Source organism: Pocillopora verrucosa, chromosome 12 (assembly GCF_036669915.1).
Source record: "Pocillopora verrucosa isolate sample1 chromosome 12, ASM3666991v2, whole genome shotgun sequence".
NCBI classification, from domain to species: domain Eukaryota; kingdom Metazoa; phylum Cnidaria; class Anthozoa; order Scleractinia; family Pocilloporidae; genus Pocillopora; species Pocillopora verrucosa.
This window is the reverse complement of record NC_089323.1, coordinates 12,812,011-12,837,985: the sequence shown is the minus strand read 5'-3', so window position 1 is coordinate 12,837,985 and position 25,975 is coordinate 12,812,011. Positions and strand designations below refer to the sequence as shown.

At 37.7% G+C, this 25,975-nt stretch overlaps 1 protein-coding gene and 1 pseudogene across 1 annotated transcript; one reads left to right on the top strand and one right to left on the bottom strand.

Moving 5' to 3' along the window:
• The window catches only part of LOC131783689 (angiopoietin-related protein 7-like), an 88,017-nt pseudogene that overhangs the window by 17,270 nt on the left and 44,772 nt on the right, over positions 1 to 25,975 (bottom strand).
• LOC131786379 (angiopoietin-related protein 7-like) lies at positions 5,909 to 9,074 on the top strand. Its single transcript, XM_059103434.2, has 5 exons — positions 5,909 to 5,971; positions 6,121 to 6,186; positions 7,466 to 7,627; positions 7,767 to 8,147; positions 8,707 to 9,074. Exons 2-5 carry the CDS (start codon positions 6,162 to 6,164, stop codon positions 8,994 to 8,996), a joined length of 858 nt encoding a protein of 285 aa, XP_058959417.2. The 5' UTR covers positions 5,909 to 5,971; positions 6,121 to 6,161; the 3' UTR covers positions 8,997 to 9,074.

Genomic DNA, 25,975 nt, shown 5'->3' with positions numbered 1-25,975 from the left:
TCTTTTCTAATTTCTATACACGAATGTATTTGAACGAGGTTGTACAGCCCCCAGACGCTACTTGTCTAAATAAAGTATTGACTGGTTGAATGATTGATACTGCGATCTTATAAATGAGCTCACACATATTTTATCGTAGGCTAGAAAATAATCGTTTTTGTTAATCCTTTGAAAACACAGCGTATGTATTTGATGCTCTCACTGAAAGGTTTGAAAAAACCTATTGAAACTCTGCGAAAAAATTTCTGACTGCAGCCTATTTATTGCATCAATGACCGTACTAAGCTCCGACCATGCAGCTGTAGCGTAGTGTTGAATGATTAATGCAATGGGATTTTCCATGTCAAGGGTGAGTTTTCTTTTCACCGCACTCGTTTCTAATATTGCGACTGAAGTAGTGGAAATCTTACAAAAGGTGTGGCGAGATTGTATTCTGGCGAATCTGGGTCATGGATATAATGTATATAAACGAATAAAAAACAATGTTTGCTCCAAGTGCAGTGAAGATATGTGTACTTATGAATAGCGTGGTTGTGAAAATGGGTTTTTCTGTCACTATGTTCATGTGCTTCATACATGGGCTTCTGGCTCAGATATAAAGGTTAAGCCACTGCACACTTTTCTAAATCAATAAACAAAAAAAAGGAAACGAGGGATTGATCTATCGATAGATTTACTGCCTGACGGACTGAATGATTGAGTGGATGAAGCATGTGAGCGCTCAGCCTCTGACTTTAGTAGTGTAATGCATCCACTCATGAATATACCACAATTCAGCTGCAAGGTAATTCTTATCCTCTACCGAAAGAAACAATAAAATGAAATGTCTTTCAAAACCATTCAGCGTTAACGTGTGTAAAACACGAGATCGACAAAGACCTAACAATATCTGCGTAACAGATGAGAAAGGTCAGGAAATATCTTTTTGAGGAATAATTTCCTTCTAATGGTTTTAACATCGGTAGGTACCACGACTGTGTGAATGAAATAATGCATGCGTGATTTGATGAATAAATAGAACGTGATTATTGAAGCTTAGGGTTACAGTCCCCACGGAAAATTGCCAAAAATTTATTTTCTTATCTTTTTCTCAAGTTTTATTTAAGGCACAAAGAGTTAGAATTTCTTCGTTTGATTTCTTTTATATTTAACGAACAAAGTCGCTTTTAGACTGCCTTAATTTTATTTCTTTGCTATCATTAATGGTGCGAAATGGATGATTAACCCTCTGTTCAAGTTAACCTATCGCGTACCGAGGCATGAATTTCAAGATTTTGAGCATGCGCACGGAGGAATTCCTTGTGTGAAAGTTAGCTACTGAGAAAGACCAACCATTTTGGCCGAAAGAATCTGTTTGTGTTGTCTGCATTCAGAAGTGCCTCAGAAAGGAACGGAAATAGGATGTTAACGATGCCATCAAGCCTTTCTTAGAAAGTGTTAAATATTTGTGGATGAAACAGCTACATGGCTCCTGTTTATTATATAAGATTATAATAAATTTATCAGTGAATTTATCAGTGCCACTTGATTTGCTCTGATAAATTGGTAGCTTTTCCTGCCTAAGTTTAAGAATGGAAAGATCAATCTTAAGATATATCTTGCATTACTGCGTTCGGCCATAATCTTGCCATGACTGACCAACGACAGGCTAAGAGTAGACATTGAGCATCTAAGTTATCCCGACTTTCAATAAAATCAAAACCTTAGCTCTGTCTCTGGCGATAAGGATTTCTTCTTTCCCACGATTTGACCGAAAAAAGAGGTTTTTTTCTTGTCATTATTACATAATGCATATTTTTCCTTATCCGTTTGATTCTGATCTTAGCGAGCTATCTTAAACGCAGACAAAACTGATCCGTTAGCCAGCCCTTGTGTTATCACAGCTAATCATCAAATGACGAGACAACTCTCTAGAATCGCACACGAGATCCTCAAATAACTAATGGTGTCTACCTTACGGCGGATAGGTGAAGACAAGCTGTTTAAGTGATTTAGTTGTAACTCATTTGTTGTTTTAAGATAATTGAATCGGTTTAACAATCAGTGGCCGTCTTTCTAACGTCCCCAGAGATCCTCAAATAACTAATAGCGTTTACCTTCTGGCGGATATGTGAAGACAAGCTGTTTAAGTAATTTAATTGTAACTAATTTGTTGTTTTAAGGTGATTGAATCGGTTTAACGATCAGTGGCCGTCTTTCTTACGATACCAGATGAAATTATGTTTACTTTTTCGTTAGAGTAATTGGAGAGGAGCAAGTTATTTGAATATAGCACAATACTTTGCATTTCCAAGTTTAAAAGAGACTAAATTCTCCCTGAATGGTATACCTAGTGGTGGAATATTTTAGTAAGAAAAACTTCTAAGATTGTAAAACGCGCAATCTTTCGTCTTATTTCACGGAAGCAATGAAAATGATCACCTGCTGTTTTTTCCGATGTGGTGGCCTAATTAGATAACTCATCGTACATAGAGTGTAAATCCTCTCTCATCAGGAGATATAAATTACACACTAGTTCAGTTGGTGATATGAACTTAGTTTCATTTGTAACTCGCTCAATTTCAGATGAGTTTCAAAAGCGAACGTTCTCTCCATATTCCTGGTTGTAATTTGACGAGCCACTAGTAAAACAGCCTCTGAAAACAAGGCTGCGTTAGAAGGAATATTCTTACATTGCAATATCAGAGCTATTCATGCAACTGGCGAGAGGAAATAAATCATTTGAAAGCTAGCAAAATATTTTGTAATAACTACTTTCAATAATTGGAAGTGTTTAATAGTAGGTGGCTTGCTATAGTGGCCATTAAGGCAACATGAAACTACGCCTTATTACATTATTTACGGTTTGTATTTTCGATATACAAAGGTTAACGAATCCTATGATTTGTAAAGAAATCCATCACAAATTCTGTTGTTTCTGTGCTACATGCACAATGCTACACACAGTTGTTACGACCTTGCACGTGTTAAAACAGAGGTCGGACCAAAAAATTTGTTGTTATCCAATTTGGAATTTCGTCTTTCCTTAAAAAGTGTTGATACCCAATTAAAAATTTCGTCTTTGCCTGCTACGGAAGTTGAATGTCGGTATCAACAGAATGTCAGTTTCCTTTTCTAACGTTTCAAAATGGAAAGTATAAAATATATTTTAGCGTGTTTATGGCCACTCTGGACAAGACTTACCGAAGAATGGCTACAACAATAACTAGTTTTGACCGGGACCCTCGTGACGGTAATTCTGGAAAAAATTAATACCATTAGAGCTGTTTGTAACGATAATGAAAGTACGTGACCATCACTACATAAGCGCATAAAACATATGTGCACGCTCTCAGCGCTAGCTAAGGTCCTCGTAATCTATTTTTAAGCACCAAGGTGCGTTCTTCCAAAGAATGACACCGACAGAATTTCAGTGAGAGGCACTCGACAAGGAATAGGTATGTAACATCTGTCGGGCTGGATAGTATGAAATTTGTGGTGTATCATGAGAAAATTATGCAATTCGATCTAATTCATATATTTTACTTAATTTTATTTAATGCCACAACTATTAAACTGTTAGAGGCTTAGAGCTGCACCAACTGTTAGTCCATATGGTTTGCACGTGACACTGCAATCAGCAAGAACTCTCGAAAAGCTCATCATATATCACCACTCCCAAGGAACAGGAGTCCATCTCTAAACGTTTCGGAATTTTTTTGATGGTATTTTACAACCAAAAACCAGTCAGTTTATCTGACGCAGTCGAACTTTTATGCTCGTGGTAGCCTCTAACTTTTGTTTTCTCCGCGATGTTCTGTACTATTCGGTTTCCAAACTCGATCGGCTTAGTCAATCGTTTGATTGAAAATATTGTTGTTAAGGTAAACTACTAAATTCGCTTTTAAATTTGCTTATGTTTTAGAAGATAAGACTGATAAGTCAATGTCGGGTCAGTGCAGAGCTAGATAAACAACTACATTCAGTTTATGAAAATAGCTTAAATAAAAATTTTCATAATAATATTTAGCTGATTCGTCGTCTTTCGCGCAGAATTTTGTCTGGTCTAGGATTTATAACGAATGCTTATGTCCTTTACATTCCATGTTTTGCTCAAAAGAATATTGGCCATTCATTCTGTTACCCTGAAATTGTTGCGTCGTTTTGTAATGGCAAAGTGTAATGTTCTCTTTGCGCAGTTAGATTTGGTGATTATCTTCCACCATTTCGTGGAAAAAGGAGACTCGAGTGCCTTGAATGGTAGGTGTTGAGGTCCTAAGACAGCACCGTGGGGAATGCTGGTCTAAATACTATAATTCAAAGACATCTATTAGCAGTGTAGTTTAGTTTTACCTATAATTTATTCAATATGAAGCTACGAGTAAAAACGACAACAGTAAGTAAAACTATGGTCCAAGATAATATCTAGCATCATGAAACACATCATCACACTCAGGCCCTTGCCAATCAGTTATCTGAAATACGTGTCTACTGGAACAGGATTTTGAAGCAGGCCGAAAACATCTCGTTTCATCTCCACTTAAGCTGTGATTATGTTGCATGCACTTTCTGTGATAGAAGAAATTAGATATCCTCACACTTTTGACGCTTGTGTTAGAATTGACTTGCGAAAGTTGAATTAATGCCAAAAATATCACGTCTTCCACAACGCCTATTAAATTACAGGTTTAAATTCATTGTCGGAATTTTCAAATCTCCACAAAAATAGACGACCTTAAGAGAGCCTGAGAAGAGGTGTTAAAACAAGATTCCGGAAACTTTCTGTTTTATTCGATATTTCAGTGGAATTTCCGGGAATTTCTATTTAATAGAACTATTTTGTAATTTGTGACATCAAGATAAACAAACCCGGATTTCATCACAACTTGCCTTTGAATTATAGCCAAATTTTATTTTCTGATAGGGAACAAGAGAGATTTTACACCCACAAGTATCAAATTGGAAGAACTCAGCGCGCAAACTCACAACGTCACTTAGCTTTTTTGACCTTACGCGAGTTAGAAAAGCAATTGGTTTCACAAAATTTCCGATCTAACGTTAGCCATTCGCTAAGCCTTTCGAAGAAATGCTTGTGAAGACAAAGACACTGCTTGTCATCCACATTTAAGAGTTTGTATTCCATAACTGCATAAGAACAAAAAAGATTTGTAGGTGTCAACTTTGATTAATGAAACGGTTCGATTTCTCCTGTCTATCTCAGTAAAGTACTGTATCAGGAGAAATATTTCTGCTGTGCGATATTGAGAATTATTGGTGTAACTGAAAAAATAATATTCATCCCTTTTGGGTCTCTAAGCAATAATATAATGACTGCTCTGCAAGTTTTGCTTGAGGCCAGGTTTTGGGAGTGCTCCCGACGTCTCGATTCGTCGTTTAGCTGATAAAAGGGCCCAACTAGTATCTGGATGGCACCACTTCGAGTGGAACTTCTTTCGTGCTATTGCTTTAAGTGCCGCTCACCTGTGAGAATAATTTTTTTACTTGTATTTCATCTGCATGTCAGCACATATTTCACATTTATCAGATAAAGATATCAACGGTTGTTAGATATTTCCTGTTGAAAAGGAAATTCCGAAACAAGGTGAAATTAAGATAATTGTGTTAGACTAGCTGATTTCCTAACAATAGGCAAACCGACCCTGTGTTAAATTCCAGTAATATAATAAACGTAGGAGTTCTTGTAAACTCCTTACATGACTGGCTAGAGACGAACTATAAAAACAAAGGTGTGTCTTGTTAAGACCATGTGTCGGAAATTCACAATGAAATTAGAAATATAAGATAATTTCAACTAAAAGGTAAAGGAAGTTCTAAGCTTTCATGAATTGAAACAAAAGAGGGACATCTCCCTTTAATTTCCTTTGCGTATGTTATAAATTAAAATTCGCACACACTTTGACAGTTATTGAACGGAGCGCCAAGAAAGCGTGCGGTAAGAGAAAGTAAATAAGTGGACTAGGTGAACTTAGTGGTAAGTTAAGTCCTTTTAGTCTTTGCCATCATACTTTTGATGAAAAAAGTTTGATTCTTCCTTTCCTTGAGGTTGTCAAATTATTGTTATCATTATTATCACTACTATTATTTCATTTTATATTTTTTATTTTTTAAAATTGTTTGCAGCCTTTGTGAATAACATTGCAAACGACACCCGAAGAATCAAAATGAGGAGCATACAACAAGGAATAGGTATGTAACATCTGGATAGTCGGTATAAAATTTTCAGTGTAGAGACTTACGTGCTAAGATCTAATGCTTGCTTTCTTAGATTAAGGACTGTACGCGGGGCTTAAATGCGGCTCTTAATTTAGTAACCAGGATGAACTCTCAAAAAATCGACAGCAAAGAATAAATCTCAAAACGTCTCAAAATGTTTTACCGTCTGGTTCATGTAGTAAAAAGTACAGTCAGTTCAACTTTAATGCTTATGGTAGCACATGAAACTATTTGTTTTTTTTTTTCAGAGGTCTGTACAATTCAATTTCAAAACTCGATTGGCTTGTTCAATCTTGCCATTGAAAAAGATTTCCTTGTTACGAGTAAATTCAGTTTAAGGTTCGCTTCTGCCCTAGGAATTGGAAGTCAGAGTCTGGCTCGACGGCTATATTTAGCTTTTTTAAAAAAAATGGCCTCCTGAAAGACCAGTTCATGCAGAGTTTTTGGCTGGTTTATCGCCCTTAGTGTCGAAATTAATTCGTTACTTCGTCTAAAAATCAATTCATTTTCGTGGAAATCAATATCTACGGAAATAGAACCATCCTCAGGCTTAACCTATGAAATCAAACAAATCGTATGACACAAAATAGCAAAAATAAAATCGAATAGGATAACGTATTTTCATTAACTTTTTACGCTACTGAAAATGAGCACAACCTACATAGATTTGAGCAGGTTTCAGTCGATTAACACGCTTAGAATCAGAATTCAAGGAGCTGAGATACCCATACTTTTTTGTGTGCGTTGTCTTCAGTCATGATTTCGAAAAGCAAAGACAAATTCCTTTTTAGCCTGATCACACGACAACACCCGATATAGTTCCTTTTCCGAAAATGGGAACATATTAGCTAGACCGGCAACAAATCAATCTGATTGGTTGATTGCAGTTTTGGAGTCCTTCCTAACGGATCTTAAGTCTTAAGACTCCCCCTATTGATCGGTTGGTCGGTCATTAGTTTGGGCGGGAAGAAAAGGGGGGGGGGGGGGGAGGGAAATGGTTCGAAGGAGTTGTGTCTCGATAACACTTACCTGATCCCCCAACAAAACTCTGTAATATTTTTATGACTCTCCCCCCCTCCCCCCTTTTTCGCCACCAGTCCTGAGTTGTTGCGAACTTTTTGTCATTATTCTTTCAGTCTATCATGTTTGTAGTTTTTCCCCCAATCACTAGGTTATTTAAGTCTGCAACTAAGCCTTATAGCATACCATAGCTTGAGTGACTTCACACCGCAAAATGACTTCTTTCCTTCAGGCTCAGCTCTGCTGTTTCTGGCACTTTCTGTGACTTTTGAACTTCTATCATCAACGTGTGCAGACCCAGTGAATTTCCAAAACTACACTACTGTTCACTTGAAAGGAGTAAAGGAAGTAGAAGTACCAAAACAAGTAACAAATAACAGGACATCAGAGACGCGTAAGTAATTATGATTCTCTACTCTCTAGTCTCGTACGCGTGTTGATACCTCTCGCTCACTTTAATTTATCTTTATTATTATTATTATAATAATCATAATTATAACTGTTACTATTATTATCGTTATTATTCTTACCAGCCAAAAACTGTGCTGAACTTTACAAATCCGGTGAAAGGATCAGTGGTGTTTACACAATCGACCCAGATGGTTCAGGTGCCTTCAATGTATATTGTGACCATATGACAGCTGGTGGGGGATGGACAGTGATCCAGAAGAGAATGGATGGCTCTGTTGATTTTAACCGCACCTGGGATGACTACAAATATGGCTTCGGTTACTTTATCGGTGAATTTTGGCTCGGACTGGACAAAATAAACCGCCTGACCCGAAACATGACAAACAACAAGCTTCGAATAGATCTGGGAGTAAAAACTGGCACAATTGCTCACGCTGAGTATGGCTGGTTTGGGATTGGGAACGAAATGGCTAAGTACCGGCTGTACCTTGGCAATAAGACTAGTTAGTAAACCATTCTTTAATTTTCATTGTTTGGATTTATCTTTAATTTTCCTCATCTGTTAAGAACCCCCTCTCCCTCCCTCCCTTCCCTTCCACATGGAACATAACAATAACTGTTTGTTCCTCTAACCGTCTGACTATTCCGCTCACGCGAGGTTGAGTCCAAGCTTCTCTGTTGAAAAGGGTAGTTTACTTTGGAGTCTGCGGTTCAATGATCAAACAGTTACTGAAGTCAGCTCTAGAAATATATCATAGTTTGTTTAACTATCCGACTTGCGCACTTTTAATTTAGCCACCTCGTCGAATAATAGTTAATCAGTTGAAAGTTCATGACTTATATACTAAGAGATATTTATTTCACCGAAGCAGCATGTAGCTGCTGCATAAATTGAGTCTTGTTCTGCTGGTTTTTTTGTTTGCTTTGTTGTTGTTTTTTTTGTTTTGTTTTGTCTGTTTGTTCGTTTGTTTGTTTTGTCACAGACATCAAGCTTGACGCTTCGAAGGCGTCAGCATGATCCCAATGCTGATTCTTTTCTTTTTTTTTTTTGTTTTGAAACAGATGAGACTGTGACCCATGATTCCTTAGGTCTTCATAGGAATTTCGCTTTTGGTACCTGGGATAGATATCCTCGTGATTGTGATGAAAAGAGAGGCGGAGGCTGGTGGTATAGCGATAGTGATTGTGCTATTTGGTCAAATCTCAACGGGATTTACTTTGATAATAAAACTTCGCGCGCAATCTACTGGGCTAAGTTGGGTGCCGCACCAGAGGAAAGCATTCCCAAATCAGCAGAAATGAAAATAAGATCAGTCGACTTCTTTTCTTCTTTTTCACGGTATATTGACTGAAAACCCTTGTCTCTCTTTCATTTCTGAATGATATTGTAGACCATTCATCGATCAAAAGATACTTTTCATTGGTCTAACTCAATTATTATTCATCCATTAATAAAGAAAGTATGTTTTCAATACAATGCTTGTGATTAGTTTTTTCACTTTAACTTAAGAAAGTAAACACACCACAAGGTTGATTAATGGAAAATGTCCATACTGGTATAAAGTAGAAAAAATATTTACCTCAGTGTTGATGAAAGTGGTGGATGTGTAATCGCACATCCACCACTAATCCCTAACTACTGATGCTTTGACTTCAACACAAGGTGCTCTTACAAGCGTCATACATTGCCGTATGTACTAGAGCAAGTGCTGTCCAATCTCCTCCCTAAAGGTGCCAGGCCTTAAGTCAAGGCCACACCTATGATTTTCTATTTGAAAACACACACCTTTTGGGACACGTCCACCTATTTTTAACGCTAAAACAACCAAAACTGCTGATAGAAATGGAGATTTTGGTTCAAAGGTGGAGCCTAAGGAAAAGGTTCTGTTTTTTGGGACGACAATAGACGGAGGTTTCTGAAGAACAAGATCGCTTTTATCGCCACTTTCGAGCGGATTTATATAGAAAATAGACATCAAAAACATTAAAAAACCAAACATCTAAACGCTTGTGTGCATGACGAGTTTTCTTACCCTTACCTATAGACGAAAGTAAATACTCATTCAGACGTTACACTCGTTGAGTCGGGGTCTTGAGAGCAGTGATATTGTTAGGCTTCTCTAGAATTAACACTTCATCAAAGAATGATGCACTTTTTAGGGAATTTAAAAACATGAGTGTGGGAAAAACTTTTTCCAGAAGATCCAAGCAAATTCATTTTCTAGCATATCAACCTTTTTAAGTTCCAACTGGCCATAGTTCTCTTCTCTCAGGTAATTTTGGACACAAATTTCAAAGGGGGTAAACTGAATGGCTCTTAAGCATAAAGCAAGCCCTAAGCCCCTTCAAAATACCTCCCCAGAATCAAAGGTCCAACCGAAAGAAAAGCCAATGGAGAAGGCTGGGTTTGATCGAGTAATTACGGACTCCAGCACATGATACTTTTACACCATAAAATGATACGTAAACCAATCAGCCACAGAGATTGAATTTTGTCTTACACCCAAATTATCCCTTTATCTTATTATGATTGTGATTGGCTGATTAGAGATCGCGTGTTTGAATGTATTCCACCCGGGAAATGCCATCATACAGTTTTTCCCTCACAACAAGAAATGAAGTACAGTATTTGCGTGATCCGTGGGGGAGAGGTTAGTACATGGGCCAATTTTTGCTGGGTATGTGCTGCTGGCCCCCCACAACCCCTCGCCTATACTCCAAAATTTAGTTCGCTTCCATTCATAATTAAACCAAGATATATTTTAGTACATTTTTTTTTTTTCAATATTTTACTCGGGGATTTTTAATTGTGTCATTGTTCGTTGCAGCATCTTGACCGATATAGCTCCTTTTAAATTCTTTTAATGTAAAACTGGATCAAGTGAACGGCATTACTAGTTGCTTATTTCTTTTTTTATCGAAAAAGAGAAAAAAGAAACAATAACAAATATATCCAAAACTAAGATAGATATTCGGAAACGGGAAAGTTATCATAAGTCTCTTCATAATTTTAAGATTTAAAAAAAAAAGAAACAAAAAACAAAAAACAAAACAGAAACAAAAAAAGAATAAAGAGAATTTGCGTACTCAGTTTACCCTAGTCAGCGCAACCCTTTTATAACTGTCTTATTGTCACTATTATTATCAATATTACTACTAATTTTCTGCACATTGTTCCTAGAATTTAGGAAGCTGCTGATTGAACAAAACGAACGATGAAAAAGTCATAAATTTCTTACTCAAAGCTACGAAGTTGTTTTCCTTAGTAATGAAAATTTACTTGGACTTGAGCGAAACCATAAAATCATTTCATAGTTTGCCAAAATGAAAATTAAAAAAAACAATTGGTTCATTTGAAACAGATATGTAACGAGGCTGGTATGGGATGAAGAAGATTATAATGAACCGCAATATTTGGTATTCTGCTATTACTCGCGTTTTCAAATCTCAATAGTATTTTCACACGTTGTGGAAATGAAACCTGGACCGATATTCACTGGGGAGAATTAGTTCTTATCAGTGCCAGAGGTAGCGCTTCCAAAACTGATATGAAAATTCGACCACTGGACTCTCTTAGAACTTTCCGTAAGATAAGTAACAACACATAATTAAGTAAATAGTGATTTCCGCGTGTTCTGATCAGTTCAATGTAAAATTCACCCAGAAGAGTCGAATCTTCCATATTCCCTACTTTTACTGGGTTTGTGATTGGCTGATTAGTGATCAAGTGGCCATGCTAGAATTTGCATAGAATCCGCTGGTAAAACATCATCGTAAACTGTTTCCCTCGCGACCAGACATCAAGTGCAATAATTTGATTTGCATCTATAGTGCTGTTGACTCTATATTATGTTCCTTTCATTGTTTTGGTGTATACTTTGTGAACCATGATTTTAAAATGCTGTAATTCAAAAATTATTCCGCTTGCTCTCTGAAGTAGCCAAAATATTTCTGAATCCAGTTTTCTCATATCTTACTCTGAGTGATTTATGCGCGTGGTATGAATTCTACAGAGGTGAAGTCTGCACCGGCCTAATTTGTGCTGTTTTTAAACGATTGGGACGTGAAGAAAACTAGAAGGTAATGGCAACGAGGAAGTCAAAATAAAGGATATCGTTGACAGAATAATAGAACTTAATGTTTCCGAACTTTATAGCATTTGTTTAAAAATTATATTAGTTGAACGTCAAATGAAAATATAACAAACGAACCCTTTATTGCACCAAAAATATTTCTGAAGGATTTATTTATACAATGTAGCGTTGTAAGCTATTAGTTGAAGTTTATTTATGTTTCTCTATTTTTCTTTTTTTCTGCCTTTCTAATACTACCTATCTAATGATATTTAAAGTTTTTGTGCCATTTTAATGTTTAATGTTTAATGCTATTAATAAAACCATTTTGGATCATATTACTAAAGGGGTAAGGTTCTAAAGAAACTGTGGTGTTGCGTCTTTAGGAGAGTATAACAGGGTAATTTCGTTTTATTAACTGAGTTGATAAAGTAAATTGGCCACCGTAAAAAGTTTCAAAGATGCATTTTCGAGCGTTAGCCTTTCGTCAGAGCGATAAACTGTTTATACGATAGCTTGTACGATAGCTTGGTGATTTTGTTCCCATGGCAACCCACCGGATCGTAGACCTTCTCCTAAGCTCAAATATTTTCAAGCCTACTATGGTTTTTCATTTAATTTTTTGCCAGAAAAGCATTTTACACGTAATGTGACCAACATGTTAAAGTAGTGAGGTCTGTTTCAGTTTTGCTTCATTGTTGAACATAACTTTGAGGGAAACGATCCTTTCAATACCAAAGAGGAGTCTCTAATTTTGTTTTACCTAAGTCACAATCATTTCAGTTTCAGAAATGATTATTGAATTTTGAGAAAGTTTTAAGAAGTTATTCGACTGAAAAAAGTATAACTGGGTGGACGAAGTATTTCAGGTTGAATATCTGTGGACTTTTGGATGACACCATAACATTAATCAAATCACGTATAGAGCTTTACATAAGGGATAGAATACTGGACTACCATTCATTGTAGACCAAAAATATTATCGTTCATAGGTTGCCTACTACTGCAAATGATGAGATAAAATCCCTATTTGGAAAGAGTTATCAGGGAAACAAAAGGTTTCTGCTTTTCTGTAGTTCCACTAGATTTTCATAAAGACCTTTATAACTAAGGAGATGATAACCTTTACCGCCTTCTTAATTAAGATGCGGCAAAAAAAGAAGGAGGAAAGGGAGAGGTAAACCAATAAGCTGGTTGGGAAATATTTATCAATAACAGGGAAAATGCGCCTTTTAGTTTAGAGAAAGACATCAAATTATAATATATGAAAATGATCGAATAATCATTGTCATTTAATCAGCACCATACTAATTGCCTTCTTTTAACAGTTATAGCTAAACGTAAAGATACCGTTCAGGAATAGAGAAAAATTTTTAAATTCTTACTAAGCGAAGGCCCTTACTGGGTTGGCTTGAGGTCTAAGCAGCACAGACTGAGCGCAGCAACACCTAAGGTAACGAGTAACGTGATTGAAAACCTCGAACAAATTCTCACAAGATCTGTGGACATGAACTTCTATGGCCAGCACATTCAAATAAAACTCTATTCCAATTAACTAAAAAAAGAATTCACTATTGAATATCGAAGTTTATTTTCCAGATTAAAATCTCAAACTGGTTTGACTCATCAAAAGTAAAGTTTTAAACTTGCAAACTAGGGCACTTATAAACAGAAAACTTTGAAAAAATTTAGCAATGCCTTGTTTTCATTCTCGGTGTCAGTGCTGTTTAGCAACATGTAGAAGAGGTCTTCTCTCTTGTACTTATCCAAGGGAAAGAAAAAAACATCGAAAAGCAGTAACGAAGTCGACTGGTAAGGAAACGTAACAACCTCACCAGCTGAGATAAAACAGCAAATGCGACCAAAAGGTACATTAACGCTGGAGCGAATGCCAAGAAGTCATTGCCACTTGGAAGTCTGAAAGGATCATGGAGTATTTCCAAAACATCGCGGTTGACGACTTGCCCTCTGGTAGACTCTTGCCTTGGCCTCTTCGTTAATTTCTTTATAAACCAATAGATAAGAAACGGCAGAGGGATCATGCAGGCTGCTATAAACTCATCTCATGTTGTGGAAGATCTTTGGAGCTGGTAGGATCCGTAGTAAAGGACAATGATGAAGGGGATTAAAATATTGCGATGTAAGCAAGGAGAAGATATTGCCACCATTGCATGCAAGGAACATTGGCATCGATGAATAACCACTTTCCAGATCCAATGGAGACACAATTCATTAGCTTTAAAGCCGTTTCTGCAAGGCTTTCGTATCCAAGCAACAATACTTCCATGACAACGGCCATCTAATGGATAAGGGACGGCTTTTCCTTGCCCATAACGACATTAAAAACATGATCCACGCCATAAATGAGGAAAAGGTTGGCCATTGTCAAAAACACTGTACTAGAGAGGAGAAGCTCTTTAGTTACTACGGTTAGTCCTACAAATGGACAGCCAAGGCTTTCATTGATCGATTGAACATGGAAGTTATAGGCTGAAATTACAAAGTGAATGAAAGGTATCTTCCAATAAGTTTATCCATCGCGCCAACCATTACAGTCTCAGCCGCTTGACAGAAATAAAATGTTATTTTAAGATAGCCACTGTCGGGATGTTCACCATCGTCGATGTTGTTTTAGTTGTATTCTTCCTGATTCTGTTTTGAGGTGATAAACCAAAATATTTGGTTTCTAAGGATGATAAGTAGCGGAGGCTTTATCAATAGATAGAGTGCCAGTGTGATTGTTAGCACCATTGTCACGATCCACACAAAGTAGTTGCCGCATTCTGTTGAATTGCGGCCTTCAGTCGAGAAAAGGGTTTCAGTGAAACCTTTTGCACATTGTACCCAGAGGGTGCCGATCCTGTTCCCCTGGCAACTGTTGTAATATGTTGTTGCAATTGAAGGACAGTAATCTTCCGGACTGGCTAAAAACTCTAGCGACCGTGGATGTGTGGACGTTGGATAGCCCCAAAAATTTGGCTTTGCTGCAATGTTGTTTTCAATGCAGGTGGCTCTAAATGGACATCGCAGGCAGTGAATAAGATATGCCAGAACTAGTCCTCGAGACGTTCCCCTTTTTAGGCCGTAATAACCAGGAGCGCAGGATCTGCAAGAATATTTCAGAGAAGTAACATTCAATATGCAAGCAATCTTATTTTTTTTCCGTGTATTGAAGATGTGTATTGTTCTCCCATAGAAGCTGTTGTCCTTCACAGCATTTTATCTCAGAGTTCTGGTCTATATCGACAAATCCTCCACTAACGATGTCAAAAACCGGATAGGTGTTCCCGTTCGTGACCATGGACATCATAGATGTGTTTACAAGTTTTAACGAACCTGCGCTTTCAGAATAAATGAACGTGCCTGTCTTTGATGTAGCCACGTTACTAATAGTCACGTCTTTTTTGTTCGAAAAAAATGAGCAATTAAGTAAATCTACTCTACCAGTTCCATACGCACAGTACACGTGTCCAGCCTGTCGAATGCCAAAATTGTCACGGAAGATACATCTTCGGAATGTTGTAAAAAAAAAGTGAGTATAGTGTCGTAAATATTATCAACAAAAGTGCAGTTTTCAATGAGGATATCAATCGGAAATGAGCAGTTTTTCGGTTGTGAAGATTCTATATGAAGGACGATTTTAAAACGACATTAGCGTGACGTTCACCATCTTGATGCAGTATTTGGGACTTATCAACAGGGATCTCTTTTTTTATATATTGCTAACTATCGGAGCTGTCTGAAATCATTGCCATGCCTGCATTACCATTCCCGGCTAGTATTTGGACAAAGATTCCTTGTCTTGCCTCTATAGCAGTGTCCTCAGAAATGCATCTCGAAATTTTCCCATTGGTTTTACCCTGTGTGGTAATCACGCGCAGAGCACCAGCCACAGTGATTTTCATCTTCCTTTTAAACGTGGACCGTTCTATGACGACATTTCCATTTTTAAGAAAAACTTCAACAGCCTCACATTTGTGTTCTGCTCGATGATTACATTTCTAAGGCCAAAGAATAAATAGTGTGGACCTGACCGCTTATATCCGACAAATATGGTGCATCCGTTATTTGCTCTGCAGTAAGAAAAAGTAACGTTAGTGTGCTCAATTTTCAAGAATCCTTTGGGACTGTTCGCAAAAAGCGATCCTCCAATGTCTGCTTTATTTTTACGAAAGTGGGATTTCGTAATTCTCAAAGATGCGTTTATATAAGTCATGAGCGATAGGCTTCAACCTCTGTGCCTTGTTACCTCCAGGTTACTAAGACGGGAATCTTGAATGTCTATATTAGCTCTGGAAGACTCAACTTTGATGCAACGCACATTCTTGTTGTAATAGCAATTGAACCTAATGAACTTTGCTCTTGTTTCCCTCGAATGAGAAGAAAGCAAGCTGCGCTCAGGCAAAGAAACTTCTGGTTTTAGATTCAGAAAATAGTCTTTAAGATTGAAGTGGTTGTGATGTAGTTTTATATCTCTGTAAATCTCGTTCGTAACCGCAGTTGGAACGTTGACACTGATAAAAGGACCTTTATTGCTAATGAACTGGGTTCTACAGCAAGAGATAGAATTGTAAACTGGAACGAGCAACTTCTTTGCGGCGGACAATATCTTCATGGCTCCTCTTTATCCTTCTGACCATGAAATCCATTTTTTTCGAATTTTGTGACAGTGATATTAACTTCAAGGAAGCGATTTTGTTCTCTACAATCGTCGAACAACAAAAACTCGAAGCATTGAGAATTATAGCGAAATGATGAGTCGCCGTGAACATCTAACTGAACAGATGATATGTTCTGTGTTTCAATAATAAAAGTTCGTTCAGTATAGCGGAAAGAACAATTATGGATCACGATGCGTTTGCAATCCTTACATGTAAATGGAGTCTGCCGAAAATGGATTCCTGAGAGTTCGAACCTCGAGTTTTGTTGCTCATTAACTGTCCACTGGAAATGAAATCCTCTGACGCCTAAAACGTGTGGAGAGAAGTAGATTCCCTTAATGGTCAAGCCCTTGGTAGCATGAATACCATGATGACAAGCCACTGAAGAATTGGGGTTGAAACAGTCATAGGGATATCGATATCGATGTTTTAGGGTTCCTCGCCCGTCTTAATAGATGAAGCCACCAAAACTAACTCTTTTAACCGCTTGAATAATGGACTTGCATGGCTGATTTTTACTACCACAACTCTCGGAGTCAATCCCGTTACGAGATACATAAACATTCGGCGGGCCTACCCTAAATCAAAAGAATTGGAAGAACAAAGTCATCAACTACTAGCTGCTGTCAAATTAGTTGCGCTTTGTATAATAACCTCTTAAGGGGGCTCCATAGGGTGTTTTGACCGCGAGAGATCTGGTTGCGAACATAGCGGAGCTTTAAAAGCAATAACATGAAAAGCAAACATGGCGCCTCGATACAATGAAACGATTGTTATTTGGAAAGGTGTGTTCAAACAGTTTAAAACCATACAGTTTTTATGTGATGGAGTCTAGGGTCTCCAGTGATAGCACCTGTAAAATCAATAGGGTTTTTTTAGGGTAGAAAAAGAAGCAAACCGAAAAGAAAACACGGTGGGAAAGATTGCCAAAGACAATAGATTCCAATTCTAAGAATGCGCAGATATAGATCTTGGCGAAGTTCTATTCCATTACGTAATTTTTTGCGACAAAGAAAATAGGGATCCATCGAATAATATTTATTGCGTTTCCCTCGATGGAATTTCCTAAGATTTGCTAGACCGTTAAATATATTTGTGCCCTTCCTAGTGCCTGTTGATTAAAAAAAAATCATAAGACCGCATTTGATAGAAGAAGAAAACACGAAATTGCAAATAGCGGGGAAACAACATTAGAAACTCCTGATTTTTTCGACTTTTAAATGATCGGCAGGAAACATTTCACAAATTGTGAAACTTTTGAGAGATTTCACTGAAGGAAATTGAAAAAAATCAAAGGGAAAGCCAAATTGTCACTGGCGAGCGCCTCCCTTCTTGGAGCCTTAGCTTAATAACGAAAATCATTTTGTTAATATTCACTACAGCAAATGATAGTCCGCACCTTTCTTATCACCTTTTGATGACTTTTAGTGGCCTTGAAAAACAAAAGATCAAATTTCTAGAAAAACATGACTCTGGCGCGCGCGCCAAAATCGCTGCCAAAAACTCATGGAGCCTCCTAAAGCGAGACACTCCTGTCAGCAGAAAACTGATTACTTTCTCAGAGAGAGGGGCTTTACGTTTTGTTTACGTTGTAAGCAATTTAAAGCTTTTTCCTACAACAATTGGTAACCAATATGATATACTGTTTGCTAACCCGCAAACAGTATATGATATGAGGCCCCGGTAGTTCGAAGGGTGAATAACGCCATCTTCTGGACAACTATCTATCCGGTGGACCGCCCTCTACGGTTTGTTAACACTTATCCGCTGCCGGGATAGCGATTATATCCGTTAGATAGCGTTATGTACCAGAGGTACCCATCTTTGCATAAGAATCGATGTGCATGATACCTTATCACGTCATTTTTCTTCATTTCACTTCATTGATTTCGGAAGTCAACCTGCTGTCTAAAAACACCAAAGCGTAAAATAGATTCTACAGAGTTTTATGTTACCTGAACTTGTGTTTGAGAAAGCCAAAATTATTAGGGCCGTTATGACAGTTTCTTAGGCAGGCCATAACAAATCTCTGTGAAGGCAAAAGACTCAAGCATGCATTCCTCCTCCTTCCCTCAGCATTTTTGTAGTTTAGAGCGGATCGATCAAATGGTTGGCAAAAAACTGACAGATAGTCGGAAAGCGAAATTCAATCAAACTAAATCTGCATTTCAGACTAATTATCTGACGCATACAGTTTCCGATAACAATTCTCAACAATCCTTCGCTGGGTCACCGATGGGACTCAATGAGGTTGATAAGGTGAAAATCTTAACTACTCTAACCAAGGGCTGGCCTTGGCAGTGATTATTCAATCTGGACTACAAACCAGCGCGAGCCCTCCTGAAAGACTCTTTAAACCGTTAATTATGAAAATTACAATTTCCTCGATTGTGATTGATTTTGAAAAACTCCTTTTTTCCACTAATTCGCTTGCCAAGTTGTTATCAGACAGTTTACTATCGGATAGTTCAATAAGCCAATCACGTTCAAAGTTGTAGTTTAAATCAACTAAACATGCAAATTTTCTCTTTCTTTCATAACTTAGCAATTCTTCTTTCCTCGGAAATTGTAATTTTATAATTAATTGGTAATGAGACTTCGTGTCGTCCAATTCAGTCTGTAATCATTCTCATGATGAACAAATCGGACTCCCGCTACGCAACGTCCGATTTGGTCATCACTCGTTTGATTACAAACCGAATTGGACCCCCTTACTCATATTACTCATTCATTAAATCGTGACCTTTTTACCTCACAATTCTATTTGTTCTCGTCTTTAATTTTATACGCCCGCATCCTATCTACAAAAAAGCCCTCTCCATAGTTGGTACCAAAACTTCTTTATGTGCGCGCTCAGACCAGGGTAGATAATTTTTACGCCATAGAGGGTCGTTTTGGGTTCGTTGGTTTAATGGTCACGAATAATACAACGTGTAAACGGCGAGGCTCCTCGAAACTATTTGCCAAATTCTTTTGGACATTGAATAATTCAACACCGTATAAAATAGAACCTAGGTTCGCACAATGGTAATACAGAACTCTCGATAAGCTCATCCATGTCTGTTTACGTGAATCTCTAGACGCAAACGCTACTTGCCGATCGACTGAATCCCGTCTAGCGAAGTCACTTTGACCTGATTACCAACAACTTCAAATTTTCTTACCATCGTTCTAAAATATATTGGAAAAAAAAGGTAGAACAGAATGTTTATGTCAACTTCAAAAAATGTAAATTTGTTTCGCTTTCCAACCACTGGTTAGATTTTGATGGCTGTCAATATTTAACAATAGAAAGAGTTTTTTTTTTAATTTTTTTTTTTTATTTTCTTTAATCTATCAAGTACATATTCGGACACCTTATTTAGCCCCCATGTTTCTTAAATCAGTCGAAAGTCGGGTCTTACGTCCACGGTCCCAGAGCTCCATAACGTAGTGTATTGAGGATTAAGTAAAATGGCGTTAACTTTTAATCAAGACAGACATCATCTTAAGGCAGTGGAGCTGATGCGCCACGAGTAGACCGTCATTATTATTGCTTCATGTAGGACCGTTTTTCACACCAACGAATGACTTTTGAGGCCATGAGCAGAGGCCCGCGAGCCTGTGAGAAGTCTGCTAGTCGCGTACACTCATGATGAGCCCGCTCCCCGTCGCAGCTTTCTCATGGCTCGGTTTGCTAAATCGCCTGAACAACCGAACATCCATATGCATATTCGCGCATACTGTTCTCTATACATTTCTCTAAGGTGCTGGCTAAGGACAATTAGCTTAACGATCCAGATCTAGAGCTTCTACAGCTAAAGATTGTTCACATGACCTTTGTGTGTGATTCAGTTTGATATTGTGAGGAGAAATTAGTATGCTAGACCACGGCCTCTTATGGGTTAACTGGTTAATACCTTTTCTTTACTCGCGGGCGAGAGAATGCTCGTTGCCGACAAAGCTAATGAAGGTATAGATGACGTCATACTTTTTTTTCTTTCCGTTATTTTGGGCCTGGGAGAATTTACCTTGGAAGGCGCACATCGTGTCAAAAATCAGCTACTCGTGCAATGATCTCCCAAACTCTATAATCATAACACGATTTTAATGATTTTTTTTAGGATAAGGTTTCCCGTTTTTTCGTTAGTTGATGGTTTACAATCATAGGAACATACAAAAAAAAAAAATACTCAAACAAATTGTTACAAAACAATTCATAAGTACATAAGTACCCCATGCCTAAAGTGCCCGACACTAAGACGCACTAATTTCTCCTCAGCAACCACCCACAAGGGAACCGTTCAATACCTTAGACCGGCGCGTTATTTAACGAAGCTTAACAAAACGCAATCAACTTTAGCTGACAGAATGAAATTTACACCTGGGAAAGCCTGTCGCTACCAGCTCTATTTGTTGACAAATGGGCCGGCAGATGTTTTATTTTTTTCCCTTCAGGCCTCTTAACTTTTCTCGCAGACTTTGTTGCCAAAAATGGAAAGACTTGAAAAGTTTTTTTATCTTGCGACTAACAGCCGAAATTTGTAGAAAAGTGTCCACTAAATGCGCTAGCTTTTTAAAGTTACCTACTCAAAACCTTTTGCCGACTGCAACATGGGTCGTCAAAAAATCTGTTCGTCAAGGATATTACTCACAAATTGACCCAACCGATACGTAACAGGAATGCTGACCATCCTTCGTAACGGCACAGTCTTTTGTGTTTTTTTTAAAGTAACGAATATGTTGAAATTTCTCTCTAAACGACATAACTAATCCCGAAAATTTTGAAACTATAACATTAAGTGTTTAATTATGGTAGAAATCCTATTTTAAAAGATGCTCGTTTTTACGTCAGTCAGAACCTTTACCCAGATAGGAATTACAACTTGCTCTGGTAATTGGTGTGTAAATCGGGTTTTTTCTCGTGTTTTTCGAGAGCGAAATCACGGAGTTATCCATTGACAACATTCAAAAGTGCTTGATGGCACTGTCATCGTCCTAATTTTGGTCCCCTGACCAAGCACCCCTAAATGCAGATCACACGTAGAGATTATTTTCAACCAAAATAGTTCCCTTCTTCTACCCTTCTTTAATCAATTTTATCATCCATAAATTAAATCATTATCTAACTCACACAGGATTGAGCCTATCAATGTTTAAATCATTACCCTGTAAACGCCATTTGCCTTGACCTGTCTATCTCAGTCCATGATGAATGTCAGAATTAGTTTTGTGAAGTTTACTACGAGTGTGTATAACATTTTTCAATTATTACAATCGCTTTCATTTGCCCTCTTTTTTTGATTGAAGCCTTTCTCACTCTCTGTGTTTAGAGTATTGATCTTTTAAAGCACTGCGTATTACTACAGACATCTCTGTTATGATATGTTATGAGGAAACAGCAAGTCGCTACTATTTTAAAGTGTTCTCTGGTGTTATGTTCCTTCCGAAGAGCTCGCTGAGAACGGAAATAGAATAATTAGAATAACATGTTTACTATGATTTGGGTGCACCGACGTAGAATGAAAGTTTTGCAGTTCGCAGCGATATCGCACGAGAAATGATGTTCTCAATTCCATATATCATTTAAACACTACTCTGTGGCTCACATGGTTGGAGCCAAGAACGGTGTTTGAAGAATGGATTAAGTTGGCCGGCAGTCAGAAATGTTTTGGCCACATTTTCAATAGATGTATCTTTTGAACTTCCTTGAGGGTATACACGTTAAGTGATGTCGAAGGAATTCCTGAAACTATGTTTTATTCTTGATTTAACGAAATGTGCGACCTTGGATATACCTTAATTTATTTAGTTCGCTGAGAGATATATCACGCGAGTTAAGGCCACAAACACGATATTCAATGGCGTCTGCCCAATGTTATGTAAACCAGAATTTTTAAGTTACTTCACGAGATAAAACTATGTGTTAACTAGTTTCGCGCTGTTTCTAACTCAATAATATTTTGTTTTGGCTAAAGAATTCAAGTGGCTTATCACCTCCAAGCCATTGCGAAGCGAACAAGCGACTCCTCCTTTTTGTTTTCACTTTAATGTCCTGTCACAAAATATTTTGAAACTAATTTGGGAACGATAGGAAAACAGCCAAATTATTTTTTTTCGGTACATTTTTTCACGCGTTTGGCTACAATACAAACGATCTTTTGAATATGTCTATTTTAGATTGAAGAAAACCCTATTTTGTGTACAATACTGGAGAATCGGTCTGCTGATACGTTTTGATAATCGTTTCATGTCCGCAATGGGACTTAAGTAAAATACCGGAAATTGTTGCTTTGAACATTTAAATTTCACGTTCATATGGATTGAGGCAGAAGACTTCTTGGTCCCCATTTTTTTTGTTTTTTTTTTTTTTTTTTTTTTTTTTTAACAACGCCAGAACGGTTCTTCAAGTGATTCTTCCCCGCTCTCCATAGTCCTGAAGACTACAATAGACAACAACCATCAGCTATTAATGGACGTTGTCTGCATTCCAAACTAAACTTTTTGAAGCCCTAGCCAACATACTCAAATGAATGAGAGCTGAAGCTTTACTTCATATTGATGATTAATTGTTTAGCTCAGGCTTACCATTCATTTTACTGGCAAGATCTTTATTCGCCAGGTAAGACAAAAACCCCCATTGTGAGGGTGTGCAACAATAGACGGGTTTTTGTTTTGTTTTGTTTTGTTTTTTCTTGTAGTAAAACAACGAAGAGCGCATTTCAAAATCCCTGCAGCGAGTATTTCTACTTTGGCGGGATTACTGCTGGTGTCAGTGTCGCGTACGTGCGTGACCTTGAAACCCCCTTGACCACTTCACGCGAAGAAGTAAATTATAATGACTTTGCCTCCCCCCCTCTTTTTATGATCGCTCAAAGGGAGAACAGGCTATTTAATGGGCGATTAAGGTGAAGAGAAAACGTAAAGCATCATTACAATGGCATCATGGCGACAATGGAGTACGATTTCACACGACAACCACATGGATCGGCATTTCATTGAAATCTGGAATGACACGCATTGTGGATTTAAGTTGCCATTACGCAAAAATTGCCTTCAATGGCATCTACAGGCACTCCGATGGCTCGATAGCCGTTAGAAGCAGCCTTTAACGATGTACAGTGTCATGAATAATTATGATGATTAGCAAAAGGGATGCTTTTCATTCGGTTGCGATTTTTTTTTTTTTTTTTTCCAAGACAGATATTGGAGTTGGGAAGAAACGACTTTGCAGCTGTTTCGAGCATACTGCCGGCTATTTTTGAAACCTATGAAACTCAGAGGCTGAGCAATGACCAGCACACCAAACGCGCAAACCAAGTCGAGATCGCTCATGTCACTGCAATCGGATGATGTTTCCCCAAGGGGTTTTTTTAAGGCAACCTGACTCTTACATTATAGGGTGTAACTTTTAAATACACCAAAAAGTTGCCAAAGGTTTCAATGGAAGCGGATAGTTGTATTCAATCCATGGCACAAAAAAGGCACACACGTTATAACAATCCGAAACCTTTTTCACATTGATGTTTGTTCAAAATTATTCTTGCAACATTTGTTCGCGTGATCCCGTTTTTTATGATGACAACTATTGTCTTCCGGGGGATATCTTCACTTTCCCTTCCCTCGTTTTGATTGACACGTTGTTGTTACAAAATTGAGTCATCAAGGAAATCCAAAATCCTAAATACAAGAAATAAATCTAATATGAAGAAACTTTGAGGAATAGCAGTTCTCTCAATTTTTGTTGTTTGCATGTAAGACTGCACGATTCAAAGACAATTATAATAACGTGAGTATATAAATAATATTTCTTAGGCAAAAAATACGGAATCTACAGGTTTACCTCAGTAGGTTGTGAACAACATCATATCTGAAGCTAAGTGAACATACCAACCAGTAATAAGTTATATTTCCGCATATATAATGAGCTCGGAAATCCGGCACATTTTAGCGAACCACCAGTCCTGATTATAATTCAATTTTGGATTAACTTACCTTATAGATCTTGGGGGTCAGCAATAATATTGAAGAGCCAGGTACAACTCTGAAGGTGTAGCCAATTATCGTATGAAGACGTACAATTCAGTCGATGATCATTCCATTCCAGATGGAAACAATTAGCATTCCAGCACGTTCTTCGACGCCCACAAATTCCATATGCAATGGATCCGTTAGGTTTTTTTTATTTAATCAGTTTAGCGGATTAGCACTTTCGTTTCCTTATTTCATCCTGCTCCTGACTCATCCAAAATCCTTAATTCAATAAATTTTACGCCACAAATTTGCGGTGGCCTATCAGTTTTATACTTAGAGAGAGAAGAGCCCTCTCCGTCCTCTTATTCTACTCTTTCCACGAAAACTGTTTGAACTCCCGAAATGATAATCAAACTCCCCAAAATACTTCGTAAAGCTGTTACCAGAGAGTTTATAAAAGTTGTCTAAGAGTAATTTTCAATGCCTTTCAGTGGCCAAAATTTGAATGTTGAATATCTTTTTCGACTCCCGATTTACTATTACGGGTACAACAAGCGCTAATCAACCGTTCATGCCACTAGGCAATTACTTGCCATCTGTGTCTTATTTCAGGTGAATGATTACTAGCAGTAATAAGGTTTCATTTTACATCATCCAACTCACTTGATAAAAACTCAATTTTAATCCGATAGCATCCCTAACCGACGCAGCGCACAAATGTCCCGCCAGAAACATACCTCCTTTATTAACTAATTGTTCTTTTCCCAATGCTATTTTTTTATTTTTTTTTTTATTTTGTTAATTTCAGCCTTGTTTCGTAATGTCCCGCCGGACTATCCTCACTTATTTCCCATCTTCTCATCTCAATAGAAATTGAATTAACGTTCCGTTGTTGTGAATAAGCCGGTTTGTGTAGACTTTCGCAGCATAGTAATGATTCCGCTTTACCAGAACAATCAGAGTCCCTTTTTTTTGAGTTTTTTATCAAAATCGAAACACCTAAATATATCACAGGTTGGCACACTTAGCTGAAAAAAAGTTTGAAAGATATTTTGACGCGCGGAGGGGCATACCCATATCCATGTGGCGAAAACCGGCGTTTTTGCACATCTTAATTTTATTGCATGAACTTGCACTGTTTAAAGGATGACACAGAACGGACCTTCCATTAAAAGCTTCAGTCGTCATCCCTGATTAATTTTGCTTTAAAAAATTGGGCTTCAGTTTTGAATTCATAACGTTTTCTTTAATTTTTCATTATAATAATCGGTTTGGGGGGGCCCCCCGACGCCCAAAAGTCACTGTCTACTTTTATTCGTTGGTTTTTGACATGTTCGTTTATGTCTGGATTTGGTTCAAATGCAGTCTTCAGACGCTTGCAACCGGAAAGATTCCGCTGGAACCGCGCTAAAACGTGTTAAGGTCCTTGTACATAGCGGCAACCTGGGGCTTGATTTTTATCTTCCAAACAATAGACAGAACAGCATACAAAAAGTCTTCTATTTCAATCAAGTTGAACTTTAATCTTTCCAAACAATGACAGAATTTCTGGGTATTTTGCTTAAGTCACTTCTGTGCACATCAAGGTTTGTTGAACGTTTCAAGCAGTCCCGTTCATAGCGTGCATGATCCAAATAGCTTTTT